Raw genomic sequence first — 21820 nt, 5'->3', positions numbered from 1 at the left:
GATTGATTGTTTTCTTATCCATCAAGGTTCCGATATAGGAAAGCATCCTCATGGACAGCATTTACTAGGCAAACAGTATTGAAGGAAGGAAGAGGAAATATTCAGCAGGTATAATGACTTCATCATTCTAGCCTCTGAGCAATATCCTTGCTTCCAACACAAAAACTACATTCCTGTCATATTCAGCATTTGTTCTACAAAGGAGAAATATCAGGTAATTTCTAAGTGATATTGCTGTGAAATAATTTCATCTGATGGTTCATAGCAGGTCTCTAAATGTTCGTCCAGATGGATGCTTGTGTAAACAGCTGAATTTAAGCTTGAATCTCATATTTTAACCAAATTAAAATATTTTGGTGTAACTGCCATGATATAAACTAGTATTTGTAGGTGACAAAAAGGATCTTCTTACCCATAAAGAGAAGATTCTTCAGCTAGTTTAAGTCAGCCTGACTCCAATGAAGTCAATGGAGTTACACTGACATATACCAGCTAGAGGTCTAACCTTTTGCTATGTAGTGAGTTGTTGTTGTCATCATAATAAAGCGGTCATGTCCCTTGTCATTATTACAACACAAAGAAACTCTTTTATAAAGTTATCCACTAGAAGTTTTATGGTTAAGGTGCTGTGAATGTTTCTACTGTAAACCATTATCTTAAGTCTTTACAACTTAGCTGTAAAAATTCTCTGCAGATGAAACCTGGCACGCACAGGCTCAGGCCTGGAGCCAACTTATTTAAATCAATTTGCTAAAATAATTGCAAGGCCATTTTTAAGGTATGACTGAAACAAACAGAATTTTATTAATTCTTGATGCCTAGTGGTGATTTTATAATTCAGAAATAAACTTTGCTTTTGAAAGGGAATATAGGCACATTTTTGAGCCCATAGAATGGGTTATGTCACTTATGCATATTTTTAAAATCTCATTTTGAATGATGGGTGCTCTATATATTCACTAACTACTACTTAAAGAAAATATCAGATTGTTACTCTGCATCTGGTTATTGCACATGCACTCCATTAAAAAAAGTATTCTAGTTGTCATTTGCAACTTTTTGACGGAACTCATCCAGTCAGGGAGATATGCAGTTTAGAAGAACTTCTGCCAAGGCCCAAATTAGGGACACCATGTGTGACAAGAGTGAAAATGAGGGACACCAATTATGGTTCATGCAGGAAGCTGAAGATGCTGTGGGATTCCTTTCTTTAGTGTAAATAACCCTTTTTCTAACCTGAGTTTTATGATTCTCTGTTTCTGATGCAAACAACTATCAACAATAAAAGTGTCTGTGTGGGAGCTGGGGGAGAGACACAAATTTGCATAGAATGTAGCTAACTTTTAGACTAAAATTAGTGACTACCTTAAAATGAGAAACATTTGAAAGAGGTGTTTGGCAAATACTTATGAATAATTCATTCGTTAATAGAAAATGGGATTGGTTCATGGACAATTTACGTACAGGAAAACAGGCTGTGTAATCGCCTGCCTGTACACGTGCCTTTACAGGATTGGAGCCCTAAACTTGCACTGAGTAAAGCAGCAACCTCTGGTGTTTATACCTTGCATACGCCTGCACTGCTTATTCTAAAGTATCGCTTGTGCTTCCTGCCACAACCCCTGTGGCATAATGCTCTGGTTCAAGGATGGACTTGTCAGCTTTTACTTAATTGTGTATGTTTCTCTTGGTCTATGTGAGGACTTGACTTTAATGTGGGATTTTTTTGGTACATGTAGGTGTACTACTATTTACTACTTACTTTATTTTTTCAAATTATCCAAGGATCCTCCCTAACACATTCAAATCTTTCGTTGTATGTGTTTAATTCCCCTGTCAGAAGCCTGAATGTACTCAATCTAAAGCTACAGAAAAAGTATGTGTCAGATATTTTCTGCGAGGGAAAAGGGAATATGAAGAGTTAGATTATTTGATAATGACTGCTTCTTTGATTGTGCCCTGAGTCCAGCTCTTGTTGGATCGGTGGGGAGAGGGGAAGGCTTCTCATCATTGTAATACACCAGAAAAGTCCTCTGTGAATTTTTTTTTCTTACTGGGAATACATTGACAGGCACTTTTTGAGCATAAAATCCACAGTGTCACTCCAAAAGACTCAACAAAAAAATACAAAGTAATCAAATGTGTTGAAATAAGGCTCTTGTTTCTAAATGCCAGGCACCAGGTGTTTGATAATGTGTCCTCATGCAATCAAGTGCCTAAATGAAGTTCCACACTATCCCTTACTGTAAAAAGAATGGGTTATGTACAATTAATTCCCATGGCCTCCTTTGTTCAGTTGTAGCAATAAAAATCCATGCACATAGGTGCTGAAACTAGGGGTGTTGGGGATGCTGCTGCACTGCCTGGCTTGAAGTGGTTTCCATTATATACAGGGCTTAGAGTTTGATTCAATGGCTCTCAGCACCCCCACTATTAAAATTGTTCCAGAACCTCTGTCGTTGCAACTTTTATTTACTACTAGATAGTGTTAGTATGAAGAAAAGGAGTACTTGTGGCACCTTAGAGACTAACAAATTTATTTGAGCATAAGCTTTCGTGAGCTACAGCTCACTTCATCGGATGTGTTAGCATGGTATTCCCTATACTTAAAATAGGGTAAACTAATGGAATATCACAAACACTGCTGTAAATGTGACTTGGTAAGGTTACAGACATGATTATATGATTAGGTTGCCCATGATAGAAGGCGACTGGACTCGATGACCCAGGAAGTTCCTTCCAGTTCTATGTTCCTAGTGCTAATTTCTTGGCATGGTATTTTAATGGTAACAATTGTATTTAGCCTTTGCTCTGTATCCTCTTGGGTTAATAACGGTGGACCAGATTTTTAGCTGGTGTAAATAAGCAGAGCTCCCTCTAAGTCAGTGGAGCTATGCCAGCTGAAACCTGACAGCAGCTTAAACTGGCAACTGCTGAAATATGAAATAGTGTATGTGGAAGGTGGAATTATTTTTTGTCTAATTTCATAATTTTTAAGTGGAAATTATAGGCAAAAATGTAGGCCTTTTGCATTTAAAAAGTGCAAGATGAGTTTAAAAAAATCCATAGACAGTAAAGATGAAGGCATTATAGGATTATAATTATAGGATATAGTTCCATCTTGATGATCAAGGATTAATGCTCCTACATATTCATTCATTGAAATAAGGATATAGTGTATGCCACTGTATTCCGTTTTGAACAGTTGCAATACAGGGGAATGTCATTTAATGTTTCATACTGTAGTTTTGAAAATGCAGTGTGGTCTGTTCCAAGAGTGTGGAGCTAATGATTGAGACATATTTTTCTTCTGCACAAAGGCAAATGTGATCATTTTTCCCTTCCTCTCCCACCACGATAATTTTTCAGTTTGGTTTATGTTCGAGTTGTAATCCAGCTCTGTAGCTTTCAGCTATTCTGCCTTGATACTGAATGCATTGCTTTTTAGTTTCTCAGCTGCCATAGTGTTCATCTCATTACCTGTAGCTCCCAGCTATTCTGTTCTGGCTTCAAATTGCAGGTGCTAAACACTAATACACAGTAAGTGTGGAAGGAAAAAAAAAACAAGTTAACCTCAAAGTCAACTTTGATATTTTTTCCCCATTCCTCCCAGTGTTGCACTGTGGGATGCAGTCTTCACTTTCAACCCCAAAATGTGGGACATCCACCCTGTGAAGGGTGGAACACGACTTGGAGCATTTCCCCACACCCCTTGTTTCTCTCTCCTTTATGCTTCTAATCCCAGTGCCCTTCCTCTTGTCCTCAATGCTTTAAAGGTTAAGACTTCAGTGTACATAATACTCCAAATAAGGAGGTCATAAATGTAATTTTTCCAACATTCCGTATTAGTCACCTCATTAAATGCCAGGATTTCATCAGAGCCAGTCCAATTGCTTTTACAGAATCCTATATTCATTTAATGTTTCTGAGAGAACAATGTGTATTGATGAGAGGACAAGGCCATAGGTGCTGGAATTAGGGTGCTGAGGGTGCTGCTGCACCCCTTGGCTTGAAGTGGTTTCCATCATATGCAGGATATGCAGTTTGGTTCAATGGTTCTCGGCACCCTCACTATAAAAATTGTTCCAGAGCCACTGGACAAGGCTATATTTTTTTCACTCCTGTTGTAATAAATGGGAATCATATCCGTCCAGAAGTCATCTGTGCATGAAATCAGTCTCACATCCATATCTGTTACACCAGTTAAGTTTAATAATAAGGTTGTGCCCTTACGAATTTAAGCTCCCTGTGCTTTTCCAATAATCAATATTGAAATATCAATAATACATATAATAAAGTGCTTATCAAATAACATTCCTCAAATGCAAAGTCTCTGCAGAATCTTGTTGCATTCATAGAATTCCTTTGTTTGTGTTATGGCTCTGACCCATTCTTTTGTATAGCCAAGGTGATGAGCAAATTTGACATTTATCTGATTACCTCACCAGAATTAAACAGAAAACAGGGCAGCTATCCAAAGTTCCTTTCAGTGTAAAAGCTAATTATATAAATGCTTTGAGCAGCAGTTTCTTTTTGGATGTTTAAGTGCTTTTATTAGATTGTTCTCTTGTCATTTTAAAATTTATTATTGGACACTTATAAATGATGTTGCTTGCTGGAGCTTTTTTTTTTTTTTTTAAATCGTTGCCAAAACCGCATAAAGCAGATCTTGGGCTAAATTTGCTGGCATATTGCATCATTGGAAAAGAAAAAATAAAGATGACTAAACTGCCTTTTATGAGTCTAAAATACCAACCGTATCTTTTTATGGGCCAGCCAGGATATATCCTTCTTATATTTTTCTCACTATTAAATCAAGTCCCCTTTTCCAAATACAGCAACTCAGCATATCAAAAGTATGAAAGCAAAAGTCAGACCGAGGGAAGGACATTTGTCCTTTATATTTTGATACTGGCTTTTAGGTATAAACAGCAAGTACTGGGCTGAAGCTCTAATCATTCAATTGTATACATCTTTTACACACTATGGGTTGATTCTCCATTTGTCTTGTAGCTTGCATAGTCCTTTGCTCCTGCACCAAGTCAGTATAAAACACAGGCTAATAGACCGCTAAGTCAAATAGGCAATCTGTTTTAGGGTTTTTCACTGCAAAACTATCTGAGCATTTTCCCCATATAATGGATAGCAGAAGTGAAGTCTCTAGGGGACTTCATGGAGTCTCTGGCACTTTCCCTTTTCTTTTTTCTTTCAGATCACAGTTCTCCACTCAGACAAGTGGTAGCATTTTACACTTACCTTGCATGGGTGTAAATGACTAGACAAGATGCAAGTCACTGGAGAAATGGACCTAAAGTATGTTGGAGGGAATGGGGTATTAAACTGCCTAGGAAAGCGTGCCCCTGTGGATGGGTTGGTGGTCTAATCCTCAGGTTTTGCAATATTTAGACTCAATGGAATCACAGGTTCAATTTCTGTTATGGCTGAGTCAGCATATGCTTCCAAGGAAGATCAGTTTAGTTGCATGAAGTTTCCTGTGTTGGGGGCAGGGGAGAACTTCTGGTTAAGACACAAAGATGCAAGCTGCTGTCTGGGCGATGGAGACATAAAATACTCCATGGCATGATTTGTAATAGTAGGAGATTTGTCCTGATGTCCTTGATCTGCTTTCCCCACCTCTACTGTGTGTTGCATGCTCTTGGTTGCTGCATTTTAGTGATACTTTACAAAATGTATATGGCTTGTAAAGACATGGGAATTTAAATGTAAAATACTGGTCATAAAAATTCCTTAGCCACTGTGTTCATATTCCCACAACTGATGCCACCTACTTGCTCAATGAATAGAAGGACAATGTATAAGTAGCTAGGCTCTGGTGATTGTGGTTCATTCTTCTGGATACCTGGACTTGCCAGCCCTTGTGCACAGAAAGTGTTGGGTCTCTGAGATCGGTGACTATGGCTCAGAGTAAAGCAATAAAATGGAAATAGGGAATTTACATATTCCCCTTTCTACTCACTCTCAGAGCAATGAGAGGCAGGGGAAAGAAAATGAGCCCCGTTAGAGCCCTGCTACTCTTGTGGGTATGTGGAATCCATCTGCAATTGCATGGAGCAAGTACATACCTTTTGAAGGCCACACAGTAGCAGGGGCAAAGACAGATCCTGCTGGAGTTCCTGATGGCCACAGTTGATGATGGGAAGCCTGGCTGTTCAAAAAGGATGGGGGAGAATTGAAAAGTGGAACCATGAAAGAGGTAGACTGATTATTTTGAAACTCCGGTTATAGTGAGTTGATTTGACATAAAGACACCTGGGTTGTTTTATTCTGAATTCTACTTAGGGAAAATAGAAATTAGTGGTGGTTAATACTTCAGTGCATAGTATAGACACTAATTAATCCTTACAATGCTATTCTGATGTGTATATAGCTAAATTTTTCAAACCTGAGTGTTTAAAGGTAGGCTCTAAATTGATATCTAGGCATCCATGGTTCAAATTTTTGGTTATTTATTATTTAGTCCAGTTATTACAGGGAAGCCAACATTGAGAGGCTACAGTTCTGTCACAGCTTTCTGAAAGGTGGCCAGATCTTCTTGATAATATAACTTTATAATCTCTACTTGCCTGTGAATTCTGTGATATTCTGTGAATGCCTGTGATAAGTCATGCATGGTCCCCCCCCCCCTCTCTCTCTCCTCAGTGGTGAAAATAAACACTCCCTTGCAGTTGTGTTCACTGCATGCTCATGCATTGCATCTGTATACATTTACAGTGTAAATTATGTAACTATATGTGTATTCTAAGCAGCAGTTCTATTTGGATTGATGTTGTGTATTTAGTTCTATTTTAGCTCTTCTGAGTCAGTTTTCTAAATGATTTTCATATGGCTTTGCTGTTTATACGTAACCTAAGATCTCAACATATTTGAGTATATGAATTTATTTTTCTTTTAAAATGTACATTGTGCTCAGGAAAGTTATTAGAATGAAACAACAGGAAACAAATCCTTTATTCATAGAGTAAAGTATGCATAGGCAGCAGCTGGGAGGTTCACTCTCATCCAAATGCATCCGATGAAGTGAGCTGTAGCTCACGAAAGCTTATGCTCTAATAAATTTGTTAGTCTCTAAGATGCCACAAGTACTCCTTTTCTTTTTGCGAATACAGACTAACACGGCCGCTACTCTGAAAACTCTCATTCAAGGTATTCATCCCCATTCAGTCCTGGGCCTTTCTGCTGAGACTGTCAGCAAGGGTGCAATTTAGTGCCATGTGTTGTGATGGCAGTTTTGGGAATGAGGATTCCTCTCTATAAACAATTGCACTGAAGTCCTTCTGCATTGAATAACAGTCAACAGGTCATGACCTTGGTCATTATTGACCTAGGTTTGGTTTGAACAAGTGACTTTAGAGGTGAAAGTCTGTGTAACCTGTTACCTAATGCTTGAGCAAGTCCCTACTGCAGTATTTTTTGAATGTCTTGAAATATACATAATTTGTTTTCAACTGACTATTATTATTAGCATTTTTTTCATCCCAAACAAGGATGATACTGGAAGGCTTCAGGATGACAAAGTAGGTTGGGTTTTTTTTGCTCACGATTATGTCTAGCACACATTGGCTAGTAAATCAATTTGTGAGGACATACTAATTTTTGACAGAGTTCTATTAATACACCTTGCAGCTAAATGAGTTCTGTGATTCCCCAATTTCAAGTTTAGAATTCTTCCATAACTAGAAGGAAAATATCTTGCTCTAGGTAGATTAATGTTGAAAGCTTGTCAAAAAAAATTTAACATTGAAAAGCAATTCATTTCTTCCTGTCATTTTTTTGAGTATCTAATCTAAACACCATTTGTAATCACTAGGAAAAAACCCAAAGAGATGTTAATAGGGATCCTATTGAATATTTATATTTCCCTTTAAAAAGTACATCCCAATGACTAATATTCAAGACAGTAATTCCTGTTCCCAGGAATCTGATATTTCTTTTAGAGTAAAGAAATTGCCGCTACTTACCATGCAACTTAATTTATATCCCATGGGGACATTTAAGGTAACCTGGCATTGTATATTAATAAATAACTAAAATGGGAACAAGAGAAGCATTAAACAAACCATTTAGAGATGAAGAACTGAACATTAAAAATACACAAGGTTTAAGGAAACATTGACTGGGTGGAGAGAATGAGACAGCTCCACAAGCCTAAATTGCTTGATTGGTGAGTGCATTTGGCAAGTCCATGTAGCTTCCCTGAAGCTCTAGGTAGGTAGGTTGTTCTGCCTTGACTGCTTTACTACATATGGCAGTTAGATAACTGAGAATATGGCCAGTCCTCAGAACTTCATAGTACACTCAGGAAGCCATTCCTGGCATTGTTCGGTGGGATTAGATTCTTCCTGACTATGCCACAGGATGCTCAGAACTTTTCTGCACCTTGATACCTCTGAAAAGTGCTAAATTGGGTTGTTGAGGGACTAATCAGAAGAACAACACATCCAAAATCTAAGGCATCTCTCTATGCAGTCTTCAAATACTTCCTAATAATTAAAGAGAGCATTAAGTGTGCCCTACATGGCAACATTCCCAAAGCTTCCCTTGATGCTAGTGTGTCTCTTTGCTTGTTTTTGATGTGGATTTGTTGTATTTATCCATACACTTATAAGAATAAGTTCCTGTCATTTCCTCTAGGAGCTCCACAACACATTTAAAATAAAGTGATAAAAGGACTCCCTCAGGGACTCATTTTGCCCAAAAATTAATAATTTATCACCTAGGAAGTGAAGATATTAGTGGAAGATCAAAAGATATTAACTAAGTCCTCCCAATCCCTCACAAATAGGGATTGAGAGGATGAAAAGGAAGGGTTATATTTCTTTTTTCTTTTCTTTTCTTTTCTTTTCTTTTCTTTTCTTTTCTTTTCTTTTCTTTTCTTTTCTTTTCTTTTCCCCCTTATCGTTCTTCTTCAATTTTAGAAACAGTGGGTTGTTCCCAGAAGATGCTATCCGGGGGTGAGGCTTTATGTTTAGGCCTAAATGCACGACTCAGCTCTTTGATAGTCAGGCTTGGACTCAATCTGATGTCCTCTGATAGAGTTTTAAAAATCTTAGAGCGTTTTCAGCATTAGAGCCCTACATATCAGAGTCTTATCCGGGAGCTAGTCTAGTGCAAGGGTCTCTCTGGATCATAGCTGCCTTAGAAGGTCATGAAAAGGTAGATTGTTGAAGTATCTTAGACCCAGCAAAGTGCCTTGTAGACTAGAATCTTAAATTCAGTACAGGAAGGACTAGGCAGCCATTGGAGTTCCAAGTATTGGTATGATGTGCTTACATCTGCCTTTGTTCGCTAATAGGAGTGCTGCAGGCTACTGCACAAGCTTCTTCAGGGCAGTCGTACTAATCTGCAGTAGTCTAACTGGGAGCTGACAAGCATCTGGATCACACACAATATTTGGGAGACGATTAAAGAGGGGTCTTTCCCATAAAGTGGAGATACCAAATATTTAATACAGGGTATTGTATAAACTACCCCCTCTATTGATAATGCTGATTCTAGCTTCTCTTAAATTTTGAGCAAGAAATTGGTTCTCCTCTGAATCTTCCTTCTGGAGGGGAGTCTGTAAAAGCGAGTTATAAAATCTGTCCAACTACCATGAGCTGATAGAGAACAGAAAACATGGAAAGAAGCAAATAGAAAAAAATTTAGATTTTAGAGGAGCTTCCAAACAAAGCTTAGCAAAGGGGTAATATTTTTTAACTATAGGGCCTAATTCTACTGTCAGTTACTGAGATTTGTGTGCAACTCTGAGATCAATGGAATAACTAGATTTACATGGATTAATGGATAGCAAAATCTGGATCATTGTGTACAATTTCTGTGTTCACACATGTAAAACAGCCTTAATAAGCACATCTACCTACCTCATGGCAACATGGTGAATTATTCAGGAATATGTAGCACAGTCAGAAAACAAATTGTACTGGTCTACAAATACATTGATTATGACATAGTCCATAGGTCTTTCATCACTCTTGCCTATTGTTATCTGGATAATAGCTATATATATATATATATATATATATATATATATATATATATATATATATATATATATATATATATATATATATATATATGTGTGTGTATATATATGTATGTATATATATATATATATTACAATATGAGCTATCACATTGTGTTGGCTGTTTTACATCATCCCCTGTTGTTACATACTGAAATGCTACAGGAGACACTAAAACAAGTGTGTATGTGTGTGTGAGTAAGTGTGTATGTATGTGTATGCCTGCTAAAAGGAACATACTTTGAAGATATCAGTCATTCCAGATGTACAAGAATGTACAAATCTTTGCTTTGTTTTGCTTTACTTTTCAAAACTTGTAAGAGACTAATAGCTATAGCTCTGGTTTAAGACAGCATATGCCTATGCTACACTTGTGTTAGCTTCCCAGAAACTCCTGGTCTACAAGAATCTTGTTTCTGTCATGGCTAGAGGCTGACAATTATAGGCCTTCATCATATTGGCTTCTTGGCATTGTCAATGAGCTCCTCAAGATTCCACCCATGTGGAGCTCATTGCAAGATTGGGTAAGTTGAGTGAAGTGACATGCGCAAACAGGGACTTAGATATAGGGTGACGAGATAGCAACTGTGAAAAAACAGGATAGGGTGTAATAGGCGCCTATATAAGAAAAAATCCCCCAAAACAGGACTGTCCCTTTAAAAACGGGACATCTGGTCACCCTACTTAGATGAGACTGTGACATAATATCTGTTTGTTTTGACAAACAAATTCTTATTTAGAGTAGGATTTTCCATGCTTCGTCTCTGCCAAAACATTTTTGTTACGTTTGAGCAAAATCAACTCAGTCATTTTGAGTTATAAAAGCTTGGGGATGGGGAAGAAACACTTTCCCCACTCCGACCCCTGTGCATTCTGAGAATAATTTTTTTACGTTGCACTCAATTTTTAAAAAGGCTGAATCTATTAAATTTTTGTTTGGTATATGTCACTGAGTCCAAAGGTTCAAGCCAATTTTGAAAACAAATCAGTTCAGTAGTTTTATAAGTAGTATACAATGCACACATGTAAATCCTAATTTGGCTGTGAAAATATTTGTCTTATTGGTTAGCCTATATCCAACTGTTCCCCCTCCTCCTGCACAGGTTGACGGGATATTGTGCTTGGCTGACATTCTCACAGATAGTACCCATTCTGAAGTCACTCGTGCAGAAGCAGCAGCAGTAATAGCACAAATCACATCTCCACATCTCACTTTCACTCAGCATCTCAGCAGCTTTCTGGAGAATATGGAGGAAATTGTCACAGCACTTGTCAGTAAGTATGTAGGGTTTGTTTTAAGCCTTTCTTGTTAGACTCACTGGAAAAGAAGAAAAAACTTATGATGAAAGACAAACTTTCCTCCATTAGCAATGTTCTCTAAGGAGTATTTGCCTTTCTTGCCACTATAATGTTCCACAGTAGAAATCTATGTGGAATAGATCAGTTGTTTTAAATCCTGAAGTTAGAAATTCTTCGATAGTTCTAACATTATTGATTTTTAGCCAAAGTTCAAATACAATTTATTTGTGAAAATAGCAGCCATTTGAGGCCTAAAACCATGTGCCTGGTTATCATCTCACCTACACTGGTATAAATCAGGAGTAATAATACAGTCAGTGGAGAGCTGTCAATGTAAAACTGGTGAAAGTGAGTGGAGATTCAACCCCATTAGCTTTCTACAATTGTATGATACTTTATACAAAAATTACTATATGTCTTGTTCTTGTGCATTAAAAAGTGGCCATTTCATTAGGATATCAGTCCATGCTAACGCAAGAGGTGGAATGTAGTGGTGACAAGTACAACTTAATGATGAAGACCAAAATGCATCCTCCAGTCAACAATGATTTGCTACTGCATGTGACTGGGGTTTGCCTTTATCTGGGGTTAATGATAACATTCTTGTAAATTAAGAAGCTAGTATTATGGTCTGAGACATCATTCATATCTGAATTTAGTCATTGCTAGGTAGGGGAACCTTTAGTTTTTAATGCTGTTTTCTAGCCTCTTCCAGTACAAGAGTCTGCCAAATGCTTCCTCCACTCCCTCCATATTAGAGATATAAATACTTATTCATCTTTAACAATCCATAGTTACATACATTTACAGATACCAGCATCATCAGCTAACTGCATATGCAAGACCTGCAGAATAGATACATAGGCTCTGCTCTATCCCACTGAGTTCAAGCAACCAACTAGGCTAATGGACCTTTTATCTGCTACTGATAAGTGACATACACTTAAGCAGGTCTGTCACATTCCATACTTGGAAGTCATTGCAACTCCTTCACAAGAGCCGGTACATCATAATCTGTCCAAGTGGATAGAATGAAACCCACATCAGAATCACTCCATATTTTTAACAACATTGATCTATCCACTTAGCTGCCACTCTGCCCAGGCATTCCACATTCACAAACACTGTACAGATGAAATGACCATTAACAATGACCATTCCACATTCACAAACACTGCCCAGTTGTTGTAAATACAGAACACTCACAAATCTGGAGTCAACACTCTGATTTAGTACTGAATAAAATGTTTCAACCTGTGAATATAACTATTAACCATCAACGGTTAGCCTGCAGACTGTCATCTTGCAATTTCTATTAATTAAAAGTAGGTCTACTATGCCTACAGGCACCTCTGTGCTCCGATCCTCCCCAGCTCTGGCACACTATGCTACACACCTCTCTTCTATCCAGCAGCCCTTTTGTGATGAGGTGGTGTTAGGAATTCTGAGGGGGGCTGCTTCTTGTGCCCAGTATGTCATCAATACCCAGTCTATTCCACCTCTAATTTACCCAATCCCAACCTGAAATGGAGTTATAGGGCACCACCCAAGGATGCTCCAATCAGAGCTGTTGCATTTTGGATTTTGTTGAATTTGTAAGTAAAGAGTCCATCACAAATGTTGGCCTGTTGAGCAGAGGAAGCTGAAAGACACCTGTCCCTGCGGTTGGGTTAATATGTCAGATGTGGAAAGTTATTTCAGATCTCAAATATGGCAATCATACTATCTTGTCCAATCCAGTGAGTACGAAATCTGTTAGACCTTATTTGATACTTTCTATTGTTCAGTGTACTTTTCAAGACTGGGCCTCAGCATCATGTCTGAAGATTAGAAGCCCATAGTACACTTGCCCTGGAACCGGTACACTGTGTGTATGGGGGGGGAGGGGTGTGTGGTGCGGGGGGGTGGTGATGGTAGGAGAGGGAAATGCATGAATATGTGGAGATAAAGAGCAAGGTAACCCAGCTTCCTCAGCTGTCAATTTCCAATTTATACTCCATTTGTTGAGCTAGCTTGCTACCCGTCAAGCAGTATGTAAGCATAGCAATCGTGGCCAGCCAAGAATATGCCAAAATGAATCTGTGTTCCTGTGGGCAGAGTCACTGAGGAGAGGGCTATTTCCTTTATTGCCACCACCAAATCAACAGATGAGGCATGATAAGATGCACCAAGCCTAAGCAATATAAGCTTTAGGAATAGAATGACTCAAATTTGGGAAAGCCTTTTCACTATCCAGTCATCAATTTCCTTGTAATATTTATAGCTGAGTAATTGAGTGACTCTCGCTTCATATTTTTAATTTTTAAAACGCACTGAAATCAAATTGCTGGATGACTCAGACCTAGTTCAAGTAAATGTGTACAGGAATTAAAAGGCACTTAGGAGGTTATGATAATAATAGCTGTGTCTGCAGCATTTTTTAAGAGGTCTGCAAAATTTAAAAATACAAGATAGTCTGAGACTATAAAAAAGTTTTAGAAACAGTAAGATAAATTGCAGAATTTTATTCTCATGGATCCATTAGTTTTACCCATCTGCTGACTGCATCTCATTTTGTTTAGGAATATAACATTTATCTTGAACAACATCCAATGGAGAAAGTTAAGTGTGATAGCCTAGGTCACTAATTAAGTGAATGCTCCCAGAGACTTGTAGTCTAGATTTATCTTGCCATCTATACCTGCTTCAGTCCAGTCTGCAAAAATGCAAGTGGAAATGTCTAATATTAATTTCAGAGGAATATTTAACTCGTATACAAATCTTTTCATGCTGAGGAGTAACCGATTTATATTAATTAAATTATTTTCTGCATTTCTAGAATTGTGCCAAGAGGCGTCATCTGGTGAAGTTTTCCTTCTGGCTTCAGCAGCACTTGCCAATATTACATTTTTTGACACAATGGCTTGCGAGATGTTGCTTCACTTGAATGCAATGAAAATTCTTCTAGCAGCTTGCGCTGACAAGCAGATAGTGGATACTCCATATTCTCGAGATCAGGTGAGTGGTTTCTGAACAAAATGTTATGTTTACACATGACTATAGCAGTCAGTGGCAGTTCCTGTTATAAAGTGACACAACAGTTTCAATTCTAATATCCAGTTCTTGATATATTCAAAACTTTATTTGGTCCCATATTTTCCATGCTTAGTTTCTGCCCAAATTTTTGTCTTTTTTCGCTCTCCTTGTAATTTGAACAATATTGAACAAAGTAATTTTGAACATGACTTTATCAAAAATGGCTGAGGTTTTATATTTGCCCAGTGAAGATTACATACATGCTTTCAAAGGGCCTTTGCCTGGTGTGAAAAACATGTGTTTTGATTTAAGAAAATTATGGTTATTAGAAAATTTAATGCACAATAGAAAATCTCCTTAAGCCTACAGGCCATCATTTAAACATAAATGCATAACACCTCTGTGTGCAGCTCTTCAAGGCCCAAATCCTTCAAGCACTTTTGTGCATGCTTGACTTTCTGCATGCATGTAGTCCTAATTACTCACCTACATGAAGTTAAGCATGCATGTAAGTGTTTGTAGGATTGAGATGTAAAGGAGTTTACTAGTTCTACCGGCTGAATAAGTGCCTAATTCATGTAATGGGCTTTGGATCGAGTCCTAACTGAGTAGCAAGTAGTTTAAACAAGTGGAGTTGTTTTTTTTCTTTTTCATTAAAGAAATCTAAGGAGTTAAATGCAAAGAAATGCGTTATGCATAATTAATCACAAAGAGTTCATATGTGCCCATGAGTCACTGGCCTGCATTAGGGTTGTTCCAGAAGGGTACTGTTTAAGTGAGAGCTGTAGTATGATTTCAGCCTCAATAAGATAAAATACTTTTTAGAGCTCCCAGTTTTCAGGGATGCACTCACTATTACTCATGTAATGAGAGTGCAGAATTGTATTCTGTTTTGAGCCTGTCAGCTCTGCTAGCCAGTGTGGTAGAGGATGAGGCTCTAACCTTATCAGCTGTCTACATTTTGTGGGCAATCTAGATAGAGCAATAGGGCCAGATCCTCAGCCCCTGTTAAGTCAGTCTCCTTCGTGCCTCTGCAGCAACACAAAGGTGATTTCCACCTGGCTAAGGACCAACAGCTCAGGATTGGGATGACATAGTCAGCCCTCTGTCACCAGTTTAGGAGTGTTCCAGATTGTACTTGGGAAGGGAGGGGCACAGCAGGAGCCCAGTGTTCTCCAGTGACCCTGGCTGCTGGAGAGGCTCCAAAGTAGACATCATCTGATGGGGTAAAACAAGTAATCACTGAGGCTGCTCTGACTTGCACCTGTGGCCATTTTGCCATCACCAGAAAGAATTGAGAATGGTGGTAGAAAGATGGTGTAAAATGTAAAAAGCCACAGATGCCCATTCCCTACTCTGTCATGCCAAGCACTGCTCTGGTGCCCCTGAGGATCTAGGCCATGGTGTTTCGCTTACTGTATGCCCATTATTTACTATATGTAATTTGCGTGCTCTCGCTCTTTCTTTCATATATGCTCTGATTCTTTGTCCTCTGTCTCTTCCTTCCAGTGGACACAATTCTGCTCCCTTTGAATCCAGTGGTAAAGTCACTATTGACTTTGGGAGCCAGACTGGCCATTTTCTTCATAGTAGCAGTGCAGCTGTTAAAAATTTTAAATTACAATTACTGTGTTAGCCAATAAGCTCGTTCCTATTCTCTTGCAACTTGCTAACTTCCATTACAGGATATCTTAACTAAAGTAACAGGAAACTTTTGAATGACTGACCCTTGGAAAATGTGCAGGAGGTTAGATCACGTCAACCCATTTATCTCATTCGCGGTTGCAAGGAGGGCAGGGGTGCAAAGAAACAATGTTCAAGGAGGACTGGTACATAGACTGGAAGGAGTAGGTGTCTGGGTTTTACCGTTATCCATTTGCTAGGTATCAGTAGGTTGTGTAACTGAAGATCATGCTGCTAGGACCTGTTTCTGTGTTGGTGCCTAGGATGAGCCTGATTTGCTGTTGATCTTATCTTAAAAAAAAAAAGAAGCATGTTTATGCTGGCCAAGCGGTTTTAGCAATATGATCCTTTCAATGTTAATTACTATAGGACTGGAAGCTTTATATTACTGCTACTTATGTTGCCTTTTGGATATTCAGAACTTACTAGCTTCCCTTTGTCAGAATGGCTCAATTTGCGATGGGAATTTAGGGCTGGTTCACCATTACTCTGGGGACAACTCACAACAGGAGGGCTAAAGTGGAGGAAATCTCCAGAAGGTTCCCATGGTACAGTTTTCATTCCAGTTGCTGTGCTGGAGAGGATGGTGTTTGTGCCCACCCTTTCCCAGGCAGCAGAGCCCCAAGGATCAGTATGGGTTCAGGGGATCAGTGGAAGACCCTTCTACCTAATGGCCCTGTGACACTGTATTGGCAGCTGTCCCTTGCTACATGCAGGCTTTAAGGAAGAGCTCAACCGTGGCTTCTGAATAGGCATTTGTTTGACACAAGAGGTTTATCTTATACTGGTGATGTTAGCCGTGTTGTAAGTGGGATGTTTGTTCTATTATGGCAGTTTAATAGAATATGTTGCTTGGTTTTAATTTGTCATATGCCCAGATGCTGTGATGATGGGGATATAAACTGGTTGATGGCCAGTTTATATCCATTTGTTCTTGGGTATACATCAGCGCTTACCTTAAATAACTCCTCTCCCAGAAGCATTTATCCCTCTGATGCATTTATAGAGAGCAATGCATCTCCCCTCAGCCTTCTTTTGGTTAGGCCAAACAAGCCAAACTCTTTGAATTTTCTCTCTGAAGGTAGGTTTTCCATTCCTCAGATCATCTTAGTAGCCCTTCTTTGCACCTGTTCCAGTTTGAATTAATCTTTCTTAAACATGGGAGACCAAAACGGCACACAGGATTCCAAAATGAAGTTTTACTAGTGCCTTGTATAATGGTTCTAACACTTCTGTGTCTTCACTGGAAGTACCTCGCCTGATGCATCCTAGAACTGCATTAGCCTTTTTCATGGCTGCATCACATTGGCAGCTCATAATCATCCTGTGATGAACCAATACCCCCAGGTCTTCCTCCTCCTCTGTCGCTTCCAACTGTTGAGTCACCAGCAAAAATTCTTGTTAGTCTCTAAGTGCATGACCTTGCACTTTGCACTATTAAATTTCATCCCATTTCTATTACTCCAGTTTTCAAGGTCATCCAGGTCATCTTGTATGATATTCCAGTCCTCTTCCATACTTGCAATACCTCCCAATTTTGTGTCATCTGCAAATTTTATTAGCAGACTCCCACTTTCTGTGCCAAATTCATTAACACGGCCAGAGCTAGGCACCAGCAAACCAAGCATGTGATTGGGGCGGCACTTTTCAAAGGGCGGCATTCTGGGCCCTTTTTTTTTGTTGTTGTTGCTTCGGCGGCATTCCGCTTGGGGCTGCAAAAAACCTAGAGCCGGCCCTGCTCATTAATAAAAATGTTAAATAAGACTGGTCCCAAGACTGATCCCAGAGGAACTCCACTAATAACTCCTCTCCAGCCTAACCATTCACCTTTCAATATGACCCATTATAGTTTCTCCTTTAACAGGTTCCTTTTCCAGCTTTCAATTCTCATATTAATCCCCCTCTTCTCCAATTTAACTAATAAGTGCCTGTATCAAATCCCTTACTGAAATCCAGATATATTTGATCTACTTCATTTTCTTTGTCTAAAAAATCAGTTCTCTTCTCAAAGGAGATCATGTTGGTCTTGCATGTAAAGCCATGTTATTTTTTTATCCCAATTACCATTTACTTCTATGTCATTAACTACTTTTGCTTTCAAAATTTTGTTCCAAGATCTTGCATACAATTGAAGTCAAGCTAACAGGCCTGTAGTTTTCTGGAATAGTTTCCCACCCCCAACTTCTTAAAAATAGATACTATATTAGCAATTCTCCACTCATATGGTCTGACCCCTGAGAGTCAGAAATTCTGGATGCTATTCCCAGCTGTGCACAGACCTATTTCTTGAGCAAATCACTAAGTCTTTGTGAACTTGGGCATGTCATATACCTCACTGTACCTTAGTCTCCCCACCTATAAGACCAATCCAATGAAGTTAACATTATGCCATTAAAATCACCCCCAATGACAAGAAGGTACATGGATAAATCCTAGTTAAGAACAGGATGGAGTGTCTAGAAAAGTAACCTCCCTCTAGCAATAACTGAAAAGGAACTGCAGGGGCTGCGGCAAAGTACATCTCTTGGCCCGCGCCACTTCCCATAGCCTCCATGGGCCAGGCATAACGAACCGCGGCCAGTGGGAGCCGCAATTGGCCGAACCTGCAGACATGGCAGGTAAACAAACTGGCCAGGCCCAGCAGGGGCTTTCCCTGAACAAGCGGTGTCCCAAGTTTAGGAAACACTGCTTTCAAGCATTAAGAGTCTCTGAAGCGCAAAACAGGTCTCCACTCCTCCAAAAAAAAAAAAAGGATTTCTATTTCCTGTCTCATAAGAAAGCTCCATAGATCAAAAAACAGCATTTCCGCACAACTAGCAGGGGATGCCAAGAAGAAACCACTTCTTGGGGCCCAAAGGACTGGTGCACAGGTATCCAATCAGGAGCTATGCAGAAGTTGATCCATCCCACCATTCCGAACAAAATTCCCTCTTTCTCTCATCCCAAAACTAGAAGCGTGGTAAAATATTATATTAAGAAGGAGAAAAAAAACTACTGCACCTCTCCAGTAAGACCAAGAGAGCTTGTATGCATTAGCGTCTACCTTTTCATTAAGAACAGTTATAAAATTGGCACTGGTGTTAATACAGATACCAATGACTGTTTAGTAAGTATCAAGTTTCTTCATGTTCAGGGACTTCAGGCTCCTCCTGTCAGAGAAAGCTGGTACTCTGCTGTGTTTGTGCAATGTGTGCAGCATGTTGTCTTCATGAATCTTTAGTGCTGTCAGATACAGGAAGGTGTAACTGAAACTTTTGTGGCTCAGGGTCTCCTTTCATTCTCTACATGGGGAGAAAAATAAAAAAGAAATCTGTTCCTTCTGAATTCCCACTTGTCTTGTCTCCTCAGTGATGCTAGCATTCTCACCTTACCTGTGAAGTTGTGGAAATGCAGTCTAACAACTTTTGATCTTTCATTATCCAGGGGGACAAAGACTTAATGGACAAAGAATCTCTCAATTTTAAAGCAGTTATGTTTGCAAGTTTAATACCTCAGTAAGCCATGTTCCCCAAATGTATATGGGATGGGGGAGGGCCTTTGACTCAGTCCTGGAGACCCACAGTTAGCTAGCTGTTCCTCCTGTTTTCCACATAATCCTGATGTTTTCCCATTTTTGCAGCTTCTTGCTGGAGATGTTGCAGGCTTTGAGTAAATCATAGCCTCTCTTCCTCTAGTTTCTAGATTTTTTTTTTCCTGCCTCCTCCACTCACTCAGGCCATTTATTAAGCTTTCCTGTTGTGTTGCCTTTAGTGGGAAACCCCCTCCCCCAGTAATTTTAGGGTCAAAAGTAGAGGAGAGGCAGATGTTACATTATGACCCAGGCCTTTAGGATGAGGTTTTTCAAAGGGGTCTAAAAGTTAAGTGCCTAGCTCCCAATGAAAGCAGTAGGAGTTGGGTGCCTAACTCCATTAGGCTCCCTTGAAAATCCCACCCTTTATTACTGCATCAGAAATTGAATATCAGCTGATTCATTTTTTCCTATGAACTCCTCATCTAAGTTCTACTCAGTATCATCAGAGTGGTGGCTTACCAGCTTTTTTTCTCAAGCTGCTGACCAGATGGCCTTGTACTTGGAAGCCAGCATGGGTCCCTGGATATGTTTGCCTGACAATTATTAAGAACAGGGGACTTGAGATGGAGGAATTTGGGCAATGAAGCACTGCACTCTGTACCGGGTGCCCTTCCACCTTAGTTTGACAGGACTATATTAAAAATCATGGAGAGAGAACAAGATAAAATGGTGTAGGGGGGAAGGGAGGCTGCGAAGACTTGATCTCCACCCTGAGGCTTTGGTGTTGCTGTCAGAGAGAAGGGGGGGCAGGAAACCTAGGTCTCCCCCTGCCATTGCTGCCTCTGCTGGTGTAGTGTCTTATTGGGGTCCTGGCTGAGACAGGAGAAAAGATCCCCTGCCCCACTGCATCACAACCGCTAGTGCAGTGTCTCTGCTAGAGAAGGACCGGGGTAGGAAGGAAAAGCTCCTGTGCTACTTGAGACACCCATGTTTTAACATTTTGGGCTAAGTCACTTGCTCAGTGTCACACAGCCAGATAGTAGCATAGTAAGGAACAGAAACCAGGTGTCCCAACTCTCCCAGGCTGTATTCAGTCCAGCGGATCATAGCTTCCCCCTGTTCCTTTTATGATCAAAAGCAGGGAGGGGACCAATCCTTCTGCCAATATGAAAGTCTATGTTTAAGCATATGATCAGCCACGTTCTCTCTGGATGCCAATATCCTGTCATACACTGTGCATAAGTACTGGGTAGTATGTCCCTACCCTTCTACACTGGGGTGATAAAAGTAATGTACCGAAGATCTCTTAAACTCTCTGTTAATATGAGAGTCTACATAAAAATTACAGATAGCTCTGAACTTTCTTGATTTTATGACTTTTGGTTTTTGATGTCCCATTTTCTACTACTGCTTAGTACTTTGCACAGCCTATCTGGGGTTGAAAGTTCCTTTACCCAGAGTAGTCCAAATATGCTCTGTGACTGGATAATATAATACACTAAATGTTCTGGCATGACACTGTCGCTTATACTGGTGACAGGACTCACATTAAGAAAATGAATTCATATGCCTTGCTGCATAGTGAGTGGTGAGGTAATCTCTGTTGTCTATTAACAAAGAAAAAGATGATAAATTATGGTAATTAAATTCCACAAAATACTTAGGAAATCAAACAAGAGGCAATGGTTGTCAATAATAGATATAACAATAAGAGCAAGGCCACAAGTCAGAGGAACTCTAGCAATGCCATTATATTACTGGTATCCTAATGAGTTTTCTATAAGAGACCATAACTTCCCTGCAGGAGCCACCCCTCCTCCCCCTTTTTTTTAATACACTTGCTCAGCTCTGCACTTCTGTGCCAAATTAGGTTGTTTGAACACTGGAAAAAGAGGCAGATAAGTTTTTCATGGAGTGTCAAAATATAGTTATGTAAGAATATAACTGTGTGTGAAAATCATCTTTGGCAAGCACAGTGGAGTCAAAATAATGGAGACTTAAACTTCAGGGGTCCTTTCTCAGCCAAAATGGTCATTATCCAGTACTTGAAAGTTAGAAGCATGCGAGACAGGCAGCATGTTCCAGTGCATAAGTCACTAGACAGAGTTAGAAGACCTGGGGCAAAATCCTGGCCCTGTTGAAATCAATTGTAAAACTTCACTAGGGCTATAATTTCAGCCCTGGGATCTATTCCTGACTCTGCCATCTATTTGATGTCATCTTGGGCAAATAATTTAACTTCTCCGTGCTTCTCTTTCACCATCTGTAAA

At 39.4% G+C, this 21820-nt stretch overlaps 1 protein-coding gene across 1 annotated transcript in view; it reads left to right on the top strand.

The window, feature by feature from the left end:
- The window catches only part of INSC (INSC spindle orientation adaptor protein), a 144934-nt gene that overhangs the window by 99652 nt on the left and 23462 nt on the right, over positions 1-21820 (top strand). The window contains exons 7-8 of the mRNA XM_038406380.2: positions 11146-11317; positions 14160-14338. Of these exons, the coding sequence (XP_038262308.2) occupies positions 11146-11317; positions 14160-14338 (351 nt within the window). The remainder of the gene's footprint in view (positions 1-11145; positions 11318-14159; positions 14339-21820) is intronic.

This window comes from Dermochelys coriacea, chromosome 6 (genome assembly GCF_009764565.3).
Source record: "Dermochelys coriacea isolate rDerCor1 chromosome 6, rDerCor1.pri.v4, whole genome shotgun sequence".
Lineage (NCBI taxonomy): Eukaryota > Metazoa > Chordata > Testudines > Dermochelyidae > Dermochelys > Dermochelys coriacea.
Note: the sequence above shows the minus strand (reverse complement) of the source record. Positions and strands in the feature narration are given on the sequence as shown.